This window comes from Genypterus blacodes, unplaced genomic scaffold, assembly GCF_046128005.1.
Source record: "Genypterus blacodes isolate CSIRO-AG114 ecotype Tasmania unplaced genomic scaffold, CSIRO-AGI_Gbla_v1 ptg000156l_1, whole genome shotgun sequence".
NCBI lineage: Eukaryota > Metazoa > Chordata > Actinopteri > Ophidiiformes > Ophidiidae > Genypterus > Genypterus blacodes.
In genome coordinates, this window is record NW_027466957.1 from 292,501 (window position 1) to 312,500 (window position 20,000).

At 44.2% G+C, this 20,000-nt stretch overlaps 1 protein-coding gene across 1 annotated transcript in view; it reads left to right on the forward strand.

Annotated features, from left to right (window-relative positions):
* Positions 1–1,671: 1,671 nt before the first annotated feature.
* Positions 1,672–20,000, forward strand: part of atp2b3b (ATPase plasma membrane Ca2+ transporting 3b) — a 26,427-nt gene continuing 8,098 nt past the window's right edge. Inside the window, exons 1-23 of the mRNA XM_076166650.1 lie at positions 1,672–1,921; positions 5,212–5,409; positions 6,908–7,165; positions 7,998–8,123; positions 9,772–9,897; positions 11,919–11,960; positions 12,077–12,241; positions 12,549–12,620; positions 12,758–12,900; positions 13,433–13,565; positions 13,823–13,932; positions 14,238–14,372; positions 14,539–14,645; positions 14,754–14,829; positions 15,669–15,827; positions 15,975–16,154; positions 16,894–16,981; positions 17,073–17,179; positions 17,280–17,471; positions 18,091–18,304; positions 18,496–18,707; positions 19,630–19,737; positions 19,874–20,000. The exon at positions 19,874–20,000 is cut by the window's right edge and continues 56 nt beyond it. Of these exons, the coding sequence (XP_076022765.1) occupies positions 1,672–1,921; positions 5,212–5,409; positions 6,908–7,165; positions 7,998–8,123; positions 9,772–9,897; positions 11,919–11,960; positions 12,077–12,241; positions 12,549–12,620; positions 12,758–12,900; positions 13,433–13,565; positions 13,823–13,932; positions 14,238–14,372; positions 14,539–14,645; positions 14,754–14,829; positions 15,669–15,827; positions 15,975–16,154; positions 16,894–16,981; positions 17,073–17,179; positions 17,280–17,471; positions 18,091–18,304; positions 18,496–18,707; positions 19,630–19,737; positions 19,874–20,000 (3,328 nt within the window). The remainder of the gene's footprint in view (positions 1,922–5,211; positions 5,410–6,907; positions 7,166–7,997; positions 8,124–9,771; positions 9,898–11,918; positions 11,961–12,076; positions 12,242–12,548; positions 12,621–12,757; positions 12,901–13,432; positions 13,566–13,822; positions 13,933–14,237; positions 14,373–14,538; positions 14,646–14,753; positions 14,830–15,668; positions 15,828–15,974; positions 16,155–16,893; positions 16,982–17,072; positions 17,180–17,279; positions 17,472–18,090; positions 18,305–18,495; positions 18,708–19,629; positions 19,738–19,873) is intronic.

The window sequence follows — 20,000 nt, forward strand, 5'->3', positions numbered from 1 at the left end:
AAATAAATGATTGCAGTAGCGGAAAAGCAGGCAGACAGGGAGGGCAACAAAATGAGCAGAGGGACAGAGTAAGGTAAAATAATAACAAGTAATAAGATGTTGCACGACACGGTATGAGGTACACATGTCGACACATAGAGAGATACAGTAGACAAATAGAGCAAAATGAGAGCGAGAGCGCGTGCGGGAGAGAGAGAGAGAGCTTCAAAGGCAGAACAGGGTGACTCAGTCATAAACTAACACTCTCAGTCAGGATAGAGGCATGCCAGGGCAGAGAGGAGAGAAGAGAGGAGAGGAGAGGAGGGAGGGAGGGAGGGAGGGAGGGAGGGGATGAAGAGTCAGAGGGAGCTGAGGGAACATGATGAGTGGAGAGGAGGGAGGAGAAAAGGAATTAATGATGAGTTTCAGCTCTTCTTTTATGCCCGTCCTCATGTAAAATACTCTGATAGGAAATCTGTCTTCTGTGTGTTGTTGCAGCCAGCATTAGTTGCCCGTATGGGATGACACTTTGTTGTGGTGTGGTTGAAGGAAAGTGTGCTAGTGTGTCGTACTTGACTGCACTGTTCAGAAATGTTAATTCATCGATAAGGGAATTTCACAACAGAAGCTTTTTTTTCCTTTTTCAAGTCGCAGGAGATTCTAAACTGAACATAGATTCATTAACATAAAAACCCACAAGCCTTGTAAATGTGTGTTGGCATGGTGGAAATGTGTAATGGTGTTTGGTAATCAGGTTTAGTTTACTCCAGGAAATAACTGTAATAAAGAGATGTGTGCAAATATGTTCCATTATTTTATTGTGTTCGTAAATCTCCCATGCAATTTTTGATTTTCTAAAGAAGAGTGTAGAACTTTAATCTGGTTCACAAGGTCAACGTCTACAATTGCCTGCATGTCCTTAAATCCGTACAGAGTATCTATTTATAGTTAAGTATTGTAGTTTTTTAATGAACCCAAGCTTAATGAATGCAAACTCAGCATGCCTTTAGCGAGTTTTCTACTACTGTGATTCCCGGTGATGATGTTGGATAATCATAGCGAATGAGATCAATGAAATACAGTAGTAATGTTTTCTCTTCTCTCCTCTTCCTCAGATCCTGGTGGCGCAGCAGTAGCTACCTCTGAACTGGATCCACTTCCTGTCTCTGATTCATCAGCTGCCTTTGCCTCGCTCGCCCCTCTCTCCAAACGTCCATCATCCCTCTGTCCCTGTCCGTCAGTCCATCCCGTTCATCTGTCCATGGACCGGCTGTGACCCTGGAGGGAGGGGGACAGAAACGAGGAAAGAGCAGAGTCGCAGAGGAGACGTAGGGAAATAAAGCTGGATTCAGTCAGATGCCTCGCTCTTGAAGTGCCCCTGCTCGTTGTCCTTCATCCCCCTCACCCTCCTCCTCCACTTATGGAGAGGTAAAGGAGTAGTGGGAGACTAGGCCTAGGTAGTGAAGAGAACAGAAGAACTCAACAACAAACAAAATTCCCTTGAATAAAATCATTTTGATGAAGGCATATCACTACCAATAACGTTTCTCAAGAAATTAAGACTGAGATAACAGAGATTCTTACTGTAGATCACATGAACAGCCCTAAACCAACCGAAGGAAAGGGGAACTGAGTTGAGGTCAGATTACGGAGAGCAAGGAGGATCAGAAAAGGAAAAGGACCCTTACTGACATGTCAACAACAGCCACGATGGGTGAGATGGCAAACAGTGCAGTAGAGTTTTATCCCAAAGGGACTCGAGGCGGGGGCGGAGGAACAGTAAGGGCAGAGGGCAGCAATGCAGGGGGAGACTTTGGGGTCACAGTGATGGACCTCCGGGAGCTGATGGAGCTCCGAGGTACCGACGCCCTGCAAAAGATCCAGGAGAGCTACGGAGACACAGAGGGCCTCTGCCAGAGAGTACACTCCAGCACCACTGAGGGTGAGCATGCTCAGATGGACTAACGGTTGAATGGGTGAAAGAAATAGATGTGTGGATGGATGGATAAATAATGGAGGAGTAAATGGCTTGAGGGGTGAATGAATGAGGGCCGGGGTGTGTGTAGATAGGTTGATAGAGGAATACACGGGTGGTTGAGCTGGTGGCTGGATACATGAATGGATGAATGGATTGCTGGCTTACTGGATGGATGGTTGGATTTAAGTGTTAACTGGATGAACTGGTAGACGTGGAGTAGCATGAATGAAGGGATGGATGGATGGATGGATGTATCGATGGATGGATGGATGGATGGATGGATGAATGGATGGATGGATGGATGGATGGATGGATGGATGGATGGATGGATGAGTGGGCAGACACACACACACACACATGCATCAGTGGTGTTGCCGCCAACTCTGCTATCTGCATGTATCCCATTATGATAATTTGGTACAATGATTAAATGAACCCGTCAGTCATTCTGTTTCAGCTTTGGGTTCTCTTGCAGTTTTAATATACTGACAAAATGTTTTGATCCCCAAAACAGAGGAAAATAGTATTAATTTCATTTTACACATGCATTATTAATGCACACGTAGAATGATTCCAAAAAATGCAACAGCTTCACTGCAGTGGGTTTAGTGTACTGCAATGCATCTCACACAGGATGGGGCAGAGAGAAAACGCTTCTATGTAGGAGTGAAACACGCTACACACATGGAACACGCGTGACCCAGACTCAGGCAAGGAGTGATGGCTCCATAGGGTTAGGGTTGAATGAACAAAGCGATGGATGGATGGATGGATGGATGGATGGATGGATGGATGGATGGATGGATGGATGGATGGATGGGGTTAAAAAAGGATATAAGAGTCAGAGGAATGACTGGGTGGATGTTAATGGGATTATGCCAATCAAAGATTCAGAATGATTAGTGAGGATGCGTGCGTGTGAGTGTGTGAGTGTGTTTGTGTGTGTATTTATTTGTGTGTTCTAACAGGGGTGTGGTACCACACTACACCCACTCCTTCAACTAGTTTGTAGCCTAGCAACACAACAGCAGAGAGAAGTTGGCTGGGAAAGTCGGTAAGAGAGAGATGACTGAGAACTATGAGATGTGAGGAATGGAGAGAGGAGTGAATGGAAGACGAATAGAGAGAGAGAAAGAGTGTGTGCGTGTGTGTGTGTGAGAGAGAGAGAGAGAGAGAGAGAGAGAGAGAGAGGGAGAGAGAGAAAATTAGTGGGTGTTTAGTTACAGTAAGTCTGTGTTGAGTGTTGCTAATTTGATACTGTGAGCTGGTCAGGAATCAGTGCAGCAGGCCTCAACAAACCCAACACACACAAACACACACACACACACACACAAACACACACACACACACACACACACACACACACACACACACACGCACACACGCACACGCACACGCACACGCACACGCACACGCACGCACAGTGTGATGTATCTGCAGTTGTCCCTGCAAAGTGCAGTTGGCAAACAACATACACTCACTTACACTCACACACACACACACACACATTGGTCTCCACACTCTCGAATATAAATATTTTGCATGGTGCTGACTTTTAGAATTTACATACGGTGTCATCCGGCATGGCAAAGCACCCAAAGTGCAAACAGACAAATGACGTAACAATCTGGTGTCTGTCATCACCTGAAGGTCCATCTGCTCAAACTTGTGACGGATCATTCAGAACACACAGCTGAAGATATTTTTTCCTCCAGATCTAATATAGTTGACAATGCAACAAAAGCTGCTGCCCGTGCTTATCAAGATTACAAAAGAGCCGACCACAAAAGAGGAAAATGAATTGGCAGATTGGATGGATAGATGAGAAAATAGATCCATACAGGAGTGAAATAGTCAGGAATTATCCTGTCACATAGGCCTACACAACGCATACTTTACAAGAACACTGCAAAAAAATACCAAGATGACACACACACACACACACACACATACACACATACTGTGGTAAGCGCACCGCATCATATACATTATAATGCAGTTGATGCTGAACATAATCCACCGTAATATGATACAAAGAGCAGAGCAGGGGTTAAACCAATACAACCAATCCCATACACACGTAGATACACACGGATATGGATACCCCAGCACTGCGGTATTAGACCATTATATACACATTCAACAGAGACAACGGAGAAGGAAGGGAAATGATGAGAGAGAGAGGGAGAGTGAGAGGAAGTGTGTGTGTGTGTGTGTGTGTGTGGTGGTTGGTGGGGGTGGGGGTGGGGGTGGGGGTGAGGAGGGAAAGCTAGAACAGCTTGCCGCATTGTCAAGGACACATCAAGGGGAGATTGAGAGAGGGAGAAAAAGAGAGGGAGAGAGAGAAGGAAGACAGCCAAAGACAGCCTGTGGAAGAGGGTGAGGAGAAAGGGTAGAACGGAGGAATGGATGAGAGAGAGAGAGGGGAAGGGACGGATGGACTAATGCGAGGAGGATGCAGCTAGCTGGGATTGCTCAGCATAAGGTCAACGGTTTTCTCTCTCTCTTTCTCTCCGGTTTTTCATCCTCTCCATCTCTCCCCCTCTCTTCCTCGTAACCCTGTTGAGCTTTCATATCGCTAAACAACTGTTGGAGCTTGATGTGACTCGCTGCAGCAAGCACACCGAACTAGAATGTCTCCAAGTGCCCACAAGAAGACCTAATAAAGCAGCCAACTACACTGAGATTGACATGTATCTTGGCCAACCATAGCCCACCGATTGCCAGTCCCCTAACCGCCAGCCAATCACAAAAAACCTGTGCTCCAAACTGAGCGTGCCGTCGGAGTGACATCACCTGTTGCTGGGCAGAAACCTGTTAGAGACAGGAAGCCCTAGACCTGATATCCTGGTCACCATGGAAACTGAATCACTTAGGGGTGAGGTTGAAGGGGAGAGGAGGGTGAGGATGGAGATGGAGATGTTGCAGTGAAGCTTTAGAGAGCAAAGAGAGTGAATTTGGAGTACAGACATATTTAGGGGTTTTTGGTTTGTGTGTTATTAAGCTTTTTTTTACTGGATAAAATAACTTTTTTTTGCTTTGTTTTAGGTGAGTGTGTGTCTGTATTGCATGTTTGTAGCAGTGTGTGTATTTTACTGGCAAATTCCTTTGGGTTTCTTGCTTTTCACAAAATCTCCTGGTATCTCAAGCATTATTTTCCCTTATTCGTTTTTTGATCTCTCTCTCTCTCTCTCTCTCTCTCTCTCTCTCTCTCTCTCTCTTCCTTCTCCTCCCTGTCACTCTCTCCACCTCAGGTCTCAGTGGAGACCCGGCAGACCTGGAGCGTCGGTGCCAAGCATTTGGCCAAAATTTTATTCCCCCAAAGCAAGCAAAGACTTTCCTGGAGCTTGTGTGGGAGGCCCTGCAGGATGTCACACTCATCATCCTGGAGATCGCTGCCATCATCTCACTGGGCCTCTCATTCTACCACCCTCCTGGAGGAGACACTGCCGGTGAGGAGGGACACAGGGTGTGGTCGGGTTGGGATGGTGGCCGTTTATTTGGTCAGGTTGTGAGTTCAGACAGGTGCTACATAGATTTTTGGTAGTGGCGATATATAGGATTGCATATACCTCTACAAGTGCACCTAATAAAGTGTTATGTCAACGTACACCTCTATCACTGGCCTCCTGTTCAAAGAGGAACTGGAATTAAAGTTTGAGGATGAAGAGAAGGTTGCCACTTAGAGTCAGATAGTGAGAAAGATGAAGACAGTTGTCAATTGGGTAGCGAAGGGAGGAAAAGCAAGGAAGGAAGGTCGATGGAGTGAATCTTCTTCTCCCCTTTTTTTTTCATAACAAACGTCACTGTAGCCGAGCCAAGAGAGAGAACAGCCACATTTCTTCAAAGCATATGTTTCAACTGGCCTGAAATTGTACTCTCATGTTGGAATCACACTTAAACACCCCTGCATTGGTGGTGTTGTGCAAGTTTTGTGCGCGCCATGTGTCTGAATCCCACATCACAGTCGCTTGTATTGAATGAATTTGTTGACAAATGAAACTCACAAAAGAAACGACTTCCATCAAAGGATAACACATGGATCACATGGTGTGCTCCTGGCATCAGAGAGCAGTCTTTGATGATGGTGACATATACATTCTTGCTGTTAATTGCCTTGATGGTTTGGTGCAGAACAGCAATGTAGTGATCTAATAATCCTTTATTGGTTCCATGGTTAAAAATTGAAAGGGCAGAAGATAAAAGTCCAACAGTGGGAGAGAGACACAGAGGGTGGGACATTATGTGAGGACAGGAGGGGCCAGATATTAGCTGTTCACTCTCTGGGACATTTCCAACCTGCTTTCCCAAAACGTTTATTCATTTTAAGGGTAAGGGATATGATTAGGGTTAGGGTTATTGGCAGGATTATGTATAGCCTGAATGTGAAACTATACGGCTATATGGGAACAAAACGGAGAAAGAACTACTAAATCTCAGCGTCTCTCTTGGACTGTTTTCCACAGCGAGGCATTGGGACAAGATGGAGGACAGACAGAGGAAATCGGGGACACTGTGGTTCTGTCTGCAAACAAAAATTGTAGATCCTAGATAACATTCAGACAAACTAGGTCAAATTTTCATTTCATCAAGTGGTGCAACATGAGCACATGTAGACATGAATGTCAATGAACCTCAAGTGTTTGTTTGCTGGTACAGATGATGATGTTCAAAAACTCAATTTGAAAGCAACTATTAAAGAGCAGCTGCTAAATGTGTCTGATGAGGGAGGCTCACAATAAAGCACCAGCCGTTCCGATATTTATTGATTAGTAACTTAATCATTAGTCACATCTCACAGCTCATCTTTTACCTTTAGCAGGTTAATTTGACCCTGATCTGATAACTGGAAGAGAAGAGACAAAGGAGGAGGCGAGCACAAAAAAATAATCTTTCCAGATGTGTATCACACAAAATACCCATCTGTCCAATCTGTCTTTCTCTCTGCAGCATGTGGGGATGTGGCATCTGGTGCAGAGGATGAAGGTGAGGCGGAGGCCGGCTGGATTGAGGGTGCAGCCATTCTGCTGTCCGTTGTGTGTGTTGTCCTGGTGACAGCGTTTAATGACTGGTCCAAAGAAAAGCAGTTCCGGGGTCTACAGAGCCGGATTGAACAGGAACAGAAGTTCACCGTCGTGAGGAAAGGAAATGTCATCCAGATCCCTGTGGCTGACATGGTGGTGGGGGACATGGCTCAGGTCAAATATGGTAAGGAGGTTGTTGTTGAAAATACTTTTATAAGGATAAGAGTAAATACTTATATTTCTATAAATGCAGAACACCAAGAGGCAAAGCTTAGGTCCAAGAATTTACTAGGTATACACAAAAATACAAATGCCGCACAGACTGACTGAGAAACAACAGAAGGCTCGGCTGGTTGCTGCTGACAAACAGGCTGACAGGAACTGACAAACTAGCAAATGGGGAGAGTAACCTAGCTGGCGATAAAGGGAGATGAGGAGCAGGTGGAACTCAGCAGCCAGGTGAACACCATCTGCAATCAAGGAGTGGGAGCAGGACATAGACCACACACACACACACACACAGAGACAGACAGACAGACAGACAGAGAGACACACTATGGAGCTGTGACAGTTGCCAGTTGATGAGGCAGCCTGTTAGGACTTACAGCACACCCACATTAACTGATAATACTGACTAATGATGTTGGCTGCACAAGTACACTTTTAATCTTAGGTATCCCAGTATTTAGGTTAATCTTTCATGCAAAAAGCCCCACTTGCTTAAAATATACACAAATATTAATAGGGACTGAGTGTGTTTTTATCTGAGTACTTATTTCCAAACACGTGCAGAACACAGTTGTTGTTTGACCTTTAATTTATTTGGTGCTGTGTGTCAAACCATCATACCTAAGCCTGTCCTAGTTCCTCACACACTAAAAAAATGTTGTTCTATTTAGATGTATATGCTGCTAAACATGTCTCCAACTCTCAACCACACATTTAAACGATCCTGCATACAAATGTCAAAATGTAGAAGGTAGAAAAACACTGACCTCTTTCCCATCTGTGTCCAGGGGACCTGTTGCCAGCTGATGGCATCTTGGTTCAGGCCAACGACCTGAAGATAGATGAGAGCTCTCTTACTGGAGAGTCTGACCACGTACGCAAATGTGTGGATAAGGACCCCATGCTGCTCTCAGGTTTGTGTAGACATTTTCAGTTTTTACAGCCCATAAAAATCAAAACCTGCAGGATATCAGTGTATATGTGCATGCTGAGGTGTCTGTGTGTAGATGAACACAGAAAACCAGGAGCCAACGCCACCGGTTTCACCTGCAGAGACTTCACAACTACTTTGTTACTACAAAACCTTTTAGAATAGATTTTAAAAACCTAGTAATTAAATAGATAAATATACATATACAATTGTTATTGTTATGCTGTGGTGGTTGAGGGGTGTAATCATCTATGTGTGAGATATGCCATTATGCCTTTTTGCAAGAAGGGCAGGAGATATTTGTCTTCCTGTTCTTCCTGTTCTAATTTAGCAAGTATGTAGTTTATGTACATAACATAAAAGCTTCTCTATTTTTCCTTATCCTGCAGCTCTCCAATAATTGCTGTGCCAAAAATCAAATGCCTGCCAAAAAGTCAATCCAATACATGAATAGTTTTATTTTTCATTGTAGACAAAGTAATACAAGTCCAAAGTAACAGATCCATACAGTTCCATAACAGTTTATGGTGTTCAAATGCTTACATATACATTCTACTGGATAATTGCTGTATTTTTACCATAAACGACACCTGTAGTCTCTTCTAAATTGAATTAAAACCTTAATAAATGCTGTAAACCAGTACAGTTTTATCCCAGGAGTTGTGCGAAATGTTTTCAAATGAGAAAAATGTAAAGAAATCTGCATTGTGAAGAACTGGAGCACAAATACAGCCGACTGCTTCCTGTCGGCTCCTGGCAGCAGCTTTATTGTCGTTTATTTTTAATTCATTCACTTTCAGATACTGGACATTACCTAACAACAACAACACAGCTTATACGAGTAGAATCCATTTTTGTCCCATTTCTTTTTTACCTTAAACATGTAACTGTAGACATTCAGGAAAAAGGTGCTCTGTAAAATTAAACATCTAATCGTTTCAGACTATTTTGCATAAAAAGTGCTGTGTGTGCGTGCGTGCAGGCTCTTTATCAATGGCAGTTTAACCAGATGGGACCTATTTACGCTCAGAAACTAACACTCCTAAAGTGAAAACACAGAATCACTTCATCAACCGAGCCATCATTTACTTCCATTAAGAGCCATATTGAGCAACTTAGCTGCATTGCATCATAGGGTTTAAGGACATCACAGATGGGGTCATTTGTTGGGGTGCTGATAGTTTGAACTATTGAACTTCACCCTGGTTGGTCTCAAAAGCATTGTATTGGCAACGTGTCTGCAGGGTTACCACCACTTATAATGCCAGCAGTGATAACCCGACTAAGACCTGTAATCTACTAAGCTCTTTGACCAATCTACTTACTGTTTATACTCTTGCCAGAACTATGGTTTGGCTCACACCGACGGCATGATCAACAACATTTTGAGGTCAGCATTTCCTGCCACAGGCGTGATGATGTATCCCTGTTGAGCTTTGCTCTTGGCTCGGATTTGTTCCCAGCCTAGCAGCAAAAAAGCTGAAATGTTTATCACGTGTTGTGCACAAGGACACATTGAGGAACATCTGTGTAAGAAGCTGTGTAAGATTGTGATTTGTCGTTTCGTATCGGTGACCCTTTGGAGGCCGCCACTCTGAAACTAAAGCAGCAGCCTGTTTGGATGTTTGCAGGTACCCATGTGATGGAGGGCTCGGGCAGAATGCTGGTGACGGCTGTAGGAGTCAACTCACAGACTGGCATCATCTTCACCCTGCTGGGAGCTGGAGAGATAGAGGAAGAGGGAAAAGAGAAGAAAGGTAAACAGAAGAGAGATGTGGGATGCTGTAACATCATGGGGATGATATTGGGTTATTGGGTAGGAGAACAAGCTTGTCAGTAGGGCTTCAACAATCAATTATTCTGAAAATTGATACATGTACTGATTATGATGAATGTTTATTGAGTAGTTGATATTTGTATGCATATACTGTGAGAGTCTGTTTCTTACTGTTAGTGAGACAAGAAGGTGAAACTAATGCTACAAATTCCCAATCCCAAATCATCCAAATTCAGCCAATTTGATGTAGATATGACATTGCCTCATGGACATAGACCACTGTCACTTAAAGATGCAAGGACGTGTGGTGACCTGGGTAATGTGTTAAAAATACATGTATAAAAAAACTAAAGCACCACAATACAACTTTAGTGTACAGGAAATGGGCAGTTTCAGGCTCTCAAACACATCACTATCCACTATCCACATGAATACTTCACACACTGTGTGTGTGTGTGTGTGTGTGTGTGTGTGTGTGTGTGTGTGTGTGTGTGTGTGTGTGTGTGTGTGTGTGTGCGTGCGTGCGCGCGTGAATCTGAATGTGAGTGCAAAGGTAGGTGGCTGATTTCAGATAAGAGCTTGAACAGGAAACACACCAGTTTAACCTCATAGATAATTTAGCCCAGATCCCTCTTCCCACTCTTCCCCCCACTCTCCCTCTCTCCCTAACTCTCTCTCTCTCTCTCTCTCTCTCTCTCTCTCTCTCTCTCTCTCTCTCTCTCTCTCTCTCACTCCCTTGCTTTCTCATGCCCCTATTTTTGCCTTTCATTTTTCTTTCACTTCATCTCTTGTTTACCCCACTCACTTGCCCTCTTTTGCTTTCCTCTCTCTGCTGTTGCTCTCCTCTGTTTCTCGTTCCCTCCCTTAATCTGAGAGAGAGAGAGGCTGCAGATTGAATCAATTATTGAAAGAGCAGTGGAGAGCAAGGGAGCCGGAGACATTCACGGAAGACAGTCAGTTGCTCAACGTATGAAGCATTAGTCTGAGCTCAAATTTGTTTTGGAAGGCCTTGCAGCCAGAGGAGAGCTGCAGACAGCAAAGAAAGGCTACACACACTTTCAAAAGCACTCAAGGTTAATGTCATTACCAGTGCACTCATCCATACCTATACCAGTGCCGTTCTCACTTACTCATGGGAATGTGTATGGCATTGCTGACAACATTAAAGCAGAGTGACACCACACTAATAAGTGTATGATGCTTGTTTTATGTATCAAAATCATAAGACTTTTTGATTCTCTTCTGATTCTGGAGTGTTACTTGTGCAATGACACGCGTTGCACTCCATGCAGCAGCCTCTGTGGGCTGGATCATTCAGACAGCCATTTACTGGTGCTAATACATTATTCATAAGATCTCTACAAATGCCATAACTTGTTAGTTTTTTCCTCATGCAATGTGGATTTGCTATGGGGCTGTTTGCTTTTCACTTTGAGATAGAGGTTATACTCAATGACATTTGTCCATTTTATGTAGTCATTGATAAACATTTGACTGGTATATTCATGCATGCAATCCCATTCATTATTTGAGTTTTTATTCTTTCTTTTTTTGCTCTCTTTTGCTTTGTCTTGTTACTAAATCCTCCTTTTCGCCAATCGCCCCCCAAACCTTTCTTCTTTGCACATTCTTCACTGCCCCTCCAAACAGAGGACAATACTCAGTCCCTCACCTCTACAGATGCCAATCACAGAACAGTCACCAATGGTATGTGAGCACAAAGTCGTCTGCCCCACCCCGCTCCTTTCGTTAGCCAGTGAATGGACCCTGGTAAACATTGCAGTGAAAGTGACAGTGATCTAGCACACATCCAGTGTCTCTCAGTCTCTTGACCCAGTGTATTAATGTCTGCACCATTATCACTGTTCCCCTTTAATTTGGTTGGCCTTATCGTGGCTCTCTGGTTCTGGACGTGTGTTTTTGGGTGTCCGGAGATCATAAGAAAGGGTTCTGTTTGAGTGTCTTTCTTTGCCTTACTCTCTCTTTTTTCATCTGTTTCAGGAAAGCAACCTGATGGCGCTGTGGAGAACAATCAGAACAAAGGTAAAAGATTGTGTCGAGTAAATATCTCCTCACAAATATGTGTGTGAAGGTTGATTTGGTGATTCTACCTCATCTACAGGTGCAGTGATGATAGTTTTTGTTTGCGTGTATTACAGCCAAGAAGCAGGATGGGGGTGTTGCCATGGAAATGCAACCCCTTAAGAGTGCAGAAGGAGGCGAGGTGGAGGACAGAGAGAAGAAGAAGACCAGTGTCCCTAAGAAGGAAAAGAGTGTTTTGCAGGGCAAACTGACCAAACTGGCTGTTCAGATTGGCAAAGCAGGTAAAATTCTCTCAAAGCTAAACGATGCAGATTTCACACTCTCACTTTTAGGAAACGTCTATCCCACAATTCCAAGGTGCTTTGGTGGCAATGACGCAACAGCAGAGTTCTTTCTGAAAACTGAATTGTGGGAGTTGTGTGAAAATTTGCACATAACGTGTGAAGGCTCATCGTTCGATTAATGTTTTGTTGTTTCTCAGTAATGGACGGTGCTGAGTGCTGGTAAACGGTGATGATGTTAGAGAGCTCACAGTTCAGAGAGAGGAACTGAGCCATGTACTGAATCGCTCTCTGTGTCTCCCCGCAGGTTTGGTGATGTCGGCCATCACCGTTATCATCCTGGTGCTCTACTTTGTCATCGAAACATTTGTCGTTGGAGGTCTGTGTGTATACTCAAACTATAAACACACACATATCTTACCTTTCTCCTAATGTTCTGGATTTATGACTGGAACTGAACTGTATTATAATATGGGGTGCGGTGTGTGTGTGTGTGTGTGTGTGTGTGTATTGTAGGTCGTGCTTGGATGGCAGAGTGTACTCCCGTCTACATTCAGTACTTTGTCAAGTTCTTCATCATTGGAGTCACTGTGTTGGTGGTGGCTGTCCCAGAGGGCTTACCTCTCGCTGTCACCATCTCTCTGGCTTATTCTGTTAAGGTAAACGCATCTGAAGCGATTCATACACTGGGACAAAAAGAGATCTTTGGAAAAATAGAAAAGAAACTGCCATCTAATAAACACAATCAAAAATATAACTTCCATAGTAGATGTTATCAATGAGGTATGGTTTGTTTCTTAAAATCTGTTCTCCCTGATCTTGATTGTCTCACAATATGAAAAACAGTGAAACTAATTGTGAAACCCTGCAATATTCTATTTAAAAAGCTTTGTAGTTGATATATTTAAGTATGTATAATATGTATCTTAAGTGAATGATTAACTAGATTCATTGCGTGTAATATATGCAATAGACTATTAACAATACCTTGAAAGAAAGAGAATGGAGGAACAAAGAAAATGTTTTGTTTTGCCTCCCGTTCAATCATCAGTTGACATTTTCCCTTCTTCTCTCTCTGTCCCTCCATCAATTCACTCCGTTGCTCCTCCCTCCGTTTATCTATCACGACTCACTCAACCCACACTCCTCACACACCCTCCCCTGTGCTTCCCATCACTGTCTCATATGTAGAAAATGATGAAAGACAACAACCTTGTGCGCCACCTGGATGCATGTGAGACCATGGGCAACGCCACAGCCATCTGCTCTGATAAGACCGGTACCCTAACCACCAACCGCATGACTGTGGTGCAGTGTTACCTAGGTGAGTCCCAACTACAACCAAAGTCGTGGAGCATTCCTACATCCTCATCCATGTTGGGAATAAAGAGTACGTCCATTATTATGTATTTCAAAAACATCTCTGTATTTCTTCTGATAGATGTGCTAGATTATGTAATGAAACTTAAGCAGATGTAAATTCTAACCCTTCAGTTCATGACAGTCTATCTCAGAGGCCTTGTGACTGAATGTTCAGAGAATATTATTGAAATGCATTAACGGGAAGTCATTATTCCTCAGGTGATACACACCACCGTGCCGTCCCAGACCCTGGACAAGTCAGCCCCCGAACACTGGATCTATTAGTCAATGCTATCGCTATCAACAGCGCCTACACCTCCAAGATCCTGGTGAGTCATGCCATTGTTTGCAAAAAGTCGTTCTTTCTTACAGCCCCTTAAGCTGTTAAGCTGTCTGTCATGTGAGTGTATTCAGAGGACTCTGAAATTAATTCTACCTTTTCCTCTGAATTTCTTTCAATGTCATCATTTCCTTTCCTCTTTCTTCATCCATTTTGACCGATTTAACATTTTCCTCCCACCACTGTCTTTTATCCTTCTCCTCCTCCTCTTCCTCACCTCCTCCTTCTTCTTTCTTTCTCTTCAAAACCGCACTCCCTGGCTTTAATATACACCCAATCTCTACACTCTGTCAGCCGCCTGATGTGGAGGGGGGTCTGGCTAAGCAGGTGGGCAACAAGACAGAGTGCGGTCTGCTGGGATTTGTTTTAGACCTTCAACGGGACTATGCCGCTGTTCGAGAGCAGATCCCTGAAGAGAGACTGTACAAGGTAGAGAGCCATAAAACACATTCACCTTTGTGGGGTTTTCACAGTACATTAGAATATATGATAATCTCTCTCTCTCTCTCTCTCTCTCTCTCTCTCTCTCTCTCTCTCTCTCTCTCTCTCTCTCTCTCTCTCTCTCTCTCTCTCTCTCTCTCTCTCTCTCTCTCAGGTGTATACATTCAACTCAACTCGTAAATCCATGAGTACAGTGCTCAAACTGCCAGATGGCTCCTTCCGTCTCTACAGCAAAGGAGCCTCAGAGATCATGCTGAAGAAGTGAGTGATAGGAATGCAAAGAGGAGATGGACAGAAGCCAGAAAAGACTTTGATGCCGAATAAAAAAAAGGATTGGAAAAATACATTGAATGTTTGTGTTCTGTACAGGTGTTCCTTTGTCCAGGATGCCAGCGGTGAAGCTCGCGGTTTCCGCCCCCGTGACAGAGATGACATGGTCAAACAGGTGAGCCACTGGGGTAAAATATTTGAAAACACATGTCTTTAAAGTCCTGCATGCAGAATCATTTCAATATATTGTCCTCCAAGCAATTTTGATAGAATTATGAAATGGCTGTGGAGGCCCTCTGCGTATAATTGTGCTTCATTTATTGACTTCTGTGTTGTCAGACTGCTTTTATTGACCTTGGCTTGGTACATTCATCATAAATGTTACTCAGTTACAGCATGAGGAAGATAGCTTCTTTCTAACCCTTTGATAGGGGGGAAATATAGGTGAACAAACATACAGAAAGTCCAGATGGCGTGCAGTAAGGGGCTGTAAATAATGTCCTGGAATGGCTCAGCCCCAAGGCCAAAGACCACACCAGCAAAAAGTTATTATTACAATATATCTGTAAGATGAAATAGCTTTGGTGGGTGAGCCGATAATATCTGCCAGCATGTAACTGCCGATTACAACCTCACCTCACTGTGAGCATTGTTAGAGTGAGCATTGCTGAATAGGATGCGAGTGAGCTGATGTAAATAAAACTGCTTGGCTTGCTCACTTGAGTTGTAACAAATCAGCAAAAATACATTTATTTGTTACACATACAGTAGATTAGTGCATACAGCTGCAAATACATACTAACAGTGGGTGAGCAAGGGTGGCAGAGCATGAAGCCAGGCAGTGAGTGACCTGAATATGGCTCCTGATGAACACAGCTGGTGCCGGGGGTAAAATCCTCCTTACAACAGTTCATTCCAGCTCACTAAGGTACATCAAATGCATAGTTGGCAGTGTGATGGACCGAGAGAGTTGACTTATTCCTCACCATTGCTGTAATATGAATTGATTATCAGGTGATTGAACCAATGGCGTGTGAGGGTTTGAGGACAATCTGCATCGCATTCCGTGACCTGCCAGCCAACCCGGAGCCAGACTGGGAAAATGAGGCAGAAATAGTGACTGAGTTGACCTGCATCACTGTGGTGGGAATAGAGGACCCTGTGCGGCCTGAGGTAGGATGTGATGTGTGGTACGTGTGTGTGTATGCGCGTATCTGTGCGCCTGAGTTTACCTCAAACACGGAGCTGATGCGCTAATTAACACCTGATTTTTTGCATTATGTTTAATATTTACATGAACACATTCCCGTGTCCCTGTAGGTTCCCGATGCAATCCGAAAGTGTCAGCGCGCAGGCATCACAGTGCGCATGGTGACTGGTGATAACATTAACACAGCCAGGGCCATTGCTGCTAAATGTGGCATCATCCACCCTGGGGATGACTTTATCTGTCTAGAGGGCAAAGACTTTAACCGACGAATCAGAAATGAGAAAGGAGAGGTGAGTTGTACATTTCTGTAATATTATAGCGTTTCAAAAATAGATGCTTGTATATTCTAGCGGGTGTTTTCTTTTGTGCAAATTGAAATAACTACAAATGGATGTTATTCAACAAAACATCTGTGATGGGAGGAGCCACTGATCCCTGCTCTCCTCTAGCCCCTCCCTTGCTTTTTTTTCTTAACCAAGCCAGGTTTCTGTTCAAGCACCAAATAGCACAGCAGAGATTCACACGTGATCAAGTGTTCTCACTAGAAAATACTGATGCATTTGTCTTTCAATGTAAAAGAAAACCCTCAATCTCACTCGTTATCTCTGGCTCACCTCTGATTCTCCATCCAAACCTGTGTGCTTGAGTTGGCGCACGCTATCAAAAGAATCATTTGGGCCGGCATTGCTTCCAACCAACCCGTCAGCGTCGTCATTTAAATTCAGCAGATTGCTTAATGAGATGGAATTCTGTAGAATTGTGCAGTGGCCTTGCAGTTTTTTTACGGGGTGTGAATTTAGATTTTCATTTGAAAGTGCACCTTTTCATTATGTGAGTGTGTAGTGTGGTTAAATTAATTGCAACAGAGCACTATATGGGGGCCAGCTTCATAGCCTCTGATCCTTCTCTCTCCGTCGCACCTGCGTGACTCGGATGTGGCACAGACTTTTGATCAACAGTGACATCTAGTGAAATAAGTGCCTACCATCATCACGCCAAAGCCCCTCTTCCTCTCCGTCTGATCCACAGATCGAACAGGAGCGCATTGACAAGATCTGGCCCAAACTCCGTGTGCTGGCTCGCTCCTCGCCAACTGACAAACACACACTGGTCAAAGGTGAGTCGGGAGTTAATTATCCCAAACTCATAAATGCACATGTTCATACATACACACACTCCACTGCCACTCTTATTCTGCTTTTGTCCAGGCATCATCGACAGTACCGTGTTAGAACAGAGGCAGGTTGTCGCTGTAACAGGTGATGGAACCAATGATGGACCGGCTCTAAAGAAGGCTGATGTGGGCTTCGCCATGGTAACTACTTGTTTGCAGTAGTATTCAACATTATTACAGCTAAAAGTCCTCAACCTGAACAGACCACATTCGATTCTGACCGGATCTTAACCTTCGTCAGGGCATTGCTGGGACAGACGTGGCTAAAGAGGCGTCTGACATCATCCTGACCGACGATAACTTCAGCAGCATTGTCAAGGCTGTGATGTGGGGACGCAACGTGTACGACAGCATCTCCAAGTTCCTGCAGTTCCAGCTCACCGTCAATGTGGTGGCTGTCATCGTGGCCTTCACTGGGGCCTGCATCACACAGGTACACGGAGAGGAAGACTGACACACACACACACACACATACTGGACTAAATAAAGCAAAGCCAATCAGGTCAGGGTCAATATAAGACCTCAGTGATGTCAACAAGCTTTAGGCCTGTATTAAGATAAATGCTTGCACAGGTGTCACTTTTTATTTGAATTTTTTTTATTGGAGATCGCATTTTGACAGGACAATGGGAGAGGAGGAGAAAGGAAAAATAAATCTTGTTTGCAAATTTGTTTGAAATGTAATGACAGTTGAAGTCTTTCATGCTGGCAATGAAAGTGAAATCAGAGAAGTGTTTTCCTTGGCAGAGGTAGAGTTTATGCTCTCTGAGTGCCCTCTAGATTTTCCAACGAATTAACAGAAAACAGCAGAACCTGATATTAGCCTGACGGAGTTTTATCAACTTGTTTTGTGACACAGGCCTCTGATGACTGATCGATCCCCTCTCATTTTGTATGCACACTGACACTTCATATACAGTTACCAACAAATATGTTTAACAGAAAGCACAAATATCCCTAAACATCACAGTGTCCCGTCATCATCTCTCTCCCTCTCTCCCTCTCTCCCTCTCCCTCTCCCTCTCTCTCTCTCTTTCCCTCGCTCTCTGCAGGACTCTCCACTGAAGGCGGTGCAGATGCTGTGGGTGAATCTAATCATGGACACGTTTGCCTCACTGGCCCTGGCCACCGAGCCCCCAACGGAGGCTCTGTTGCTACGGAAACCCTATGGAAGAAACAACCCGCTCATCTCCCTGACCATGATGAAGAACATCCTGGGACATGGAGTCTACCAACTGGTCATCATCTTTACCCTGCTGTTCATAGGTGCACACACACATACACACCCAGTCACAGAAACACTTAAAAGCATCACTATGTTGTTGTTACTTTGTCCTAAAGCAGATCACACACACACACACACACACACCCAGAATAGCAACACAGCAGATTATTTCCAGATCGCTCATCTCCTGTTTCTTTTTCATCTTTCTCCCCCACCTGTTTCCCACCTTCAGGCGAGCGCATCTTTAACATTGACAGCGGCCGCAACGCTCCTCTCCATTCCCCTCCGTCTGAGCATTACACCATCATCTTCAACACTTTTGTCCTCATGCAACTTTTCAATGAAATCAACGCCCGCAAGATCCACGGAGAGAGAAACGTCTTTGATGGAATATTTGCCAACCCCATCTTCTGCACCATTGTTTTGGGGACCTTTGCTGTGCAGGTAAGGTGAAGGGGGACGGGGATGTAGAGATTAGAGGAGGATGGAGGAAGGGAGGAAGTATTTGGGATCAGGACATGGGAACATTGCTGTCTTTACCACTGGAAAAGAACAAAACCGAACTGTAACATTTGCTTACAGAAAAGATTTTAGACTCTTTACCACACACAGGAAGTTAGCTTAATCAATTCAGAATATGAAAGAGATGCAGAAATTGTTCCAACATGAACACAAAAACAAACAAACAAAGCACAGTTATGCAGATAAAGGCAGCAGAAGATAGAATATATTTTCTGAAGCTGCCATGTTCTGTGGAGAACAAGAAAATAAACAGCTGGAGATGGATGGCAGTGATTTTGGTGGGAGAGGAAAGAGACAGTTCAGAGATATTTGAAAAGATCAGAGAGATGAAGACAGAGCGCGGCCTGAGAGAGAGGGTGACAGACAGAATGAGATAAGTAAGGAAGATGGATCCCTCCTGTCTGCACACAGATATACTGGACTGTATATGATACACTGTGAAACGTAAGACTGTGCAGTTCAGTGTGGGGATGATAGTGTCGCTGTGATGAGGCAGTGTTCCTGGTGTAAATGATCATGTTGCTGTTAAAATGTTTGACTCTACAACCATTGAGGTTTACAGACCTGTAGAGTATGGTGTTACTGTGATTCAAGTTTAAACATCCTGAGTGGAAACATGCCGCAGGACTGATTCCGTAATATATTGGAACGATTACTAACACAGCATAAACCGCATATTTTATCTTTCAGTTTACTCTTTATACATGACTTGTTTCTAAATGGATGTGTAAAGGACACATTCTGTTGTCCTGGCCGATCCAGATGAGACTGCAGGTAAGGGAAGTGCAGTGATGCGTTTGTGTTTGCAATCGTTTTGATGTTCCTCCCTGTGTTTCTGCTGTAGATTGTGATTGTGCAATGGGGAGGGAAGCCCTTCAGCTGTGCCCCTCTCAATGTGGAGCAGTGGCTTTGGTGTCTCTTTGTGGGAGTTGGAGAGCTGCTCTGGGGGCAGGTAAGCAGCTCTACAGCCAGCTGAAACAAACTGCAATGAGCCACTATTGGCTGACGGCGCTCATTTCACTTTACGCTATAGATTGCACATTCTATTCTATTCTATTCTGTTCTGACTCATATGTCCACTGTGCCAGGTGATCGCCACGGTGCCAACAGAGCGGTTGCCATGCTTGAAGGAGGCGGGACTGGGCCTGGAGCCCGAGGGGGAGGAAGGGGAAGAGCTGGCGGAGGATGAGGAGGAGATCGACTGTGCAGAGAGAG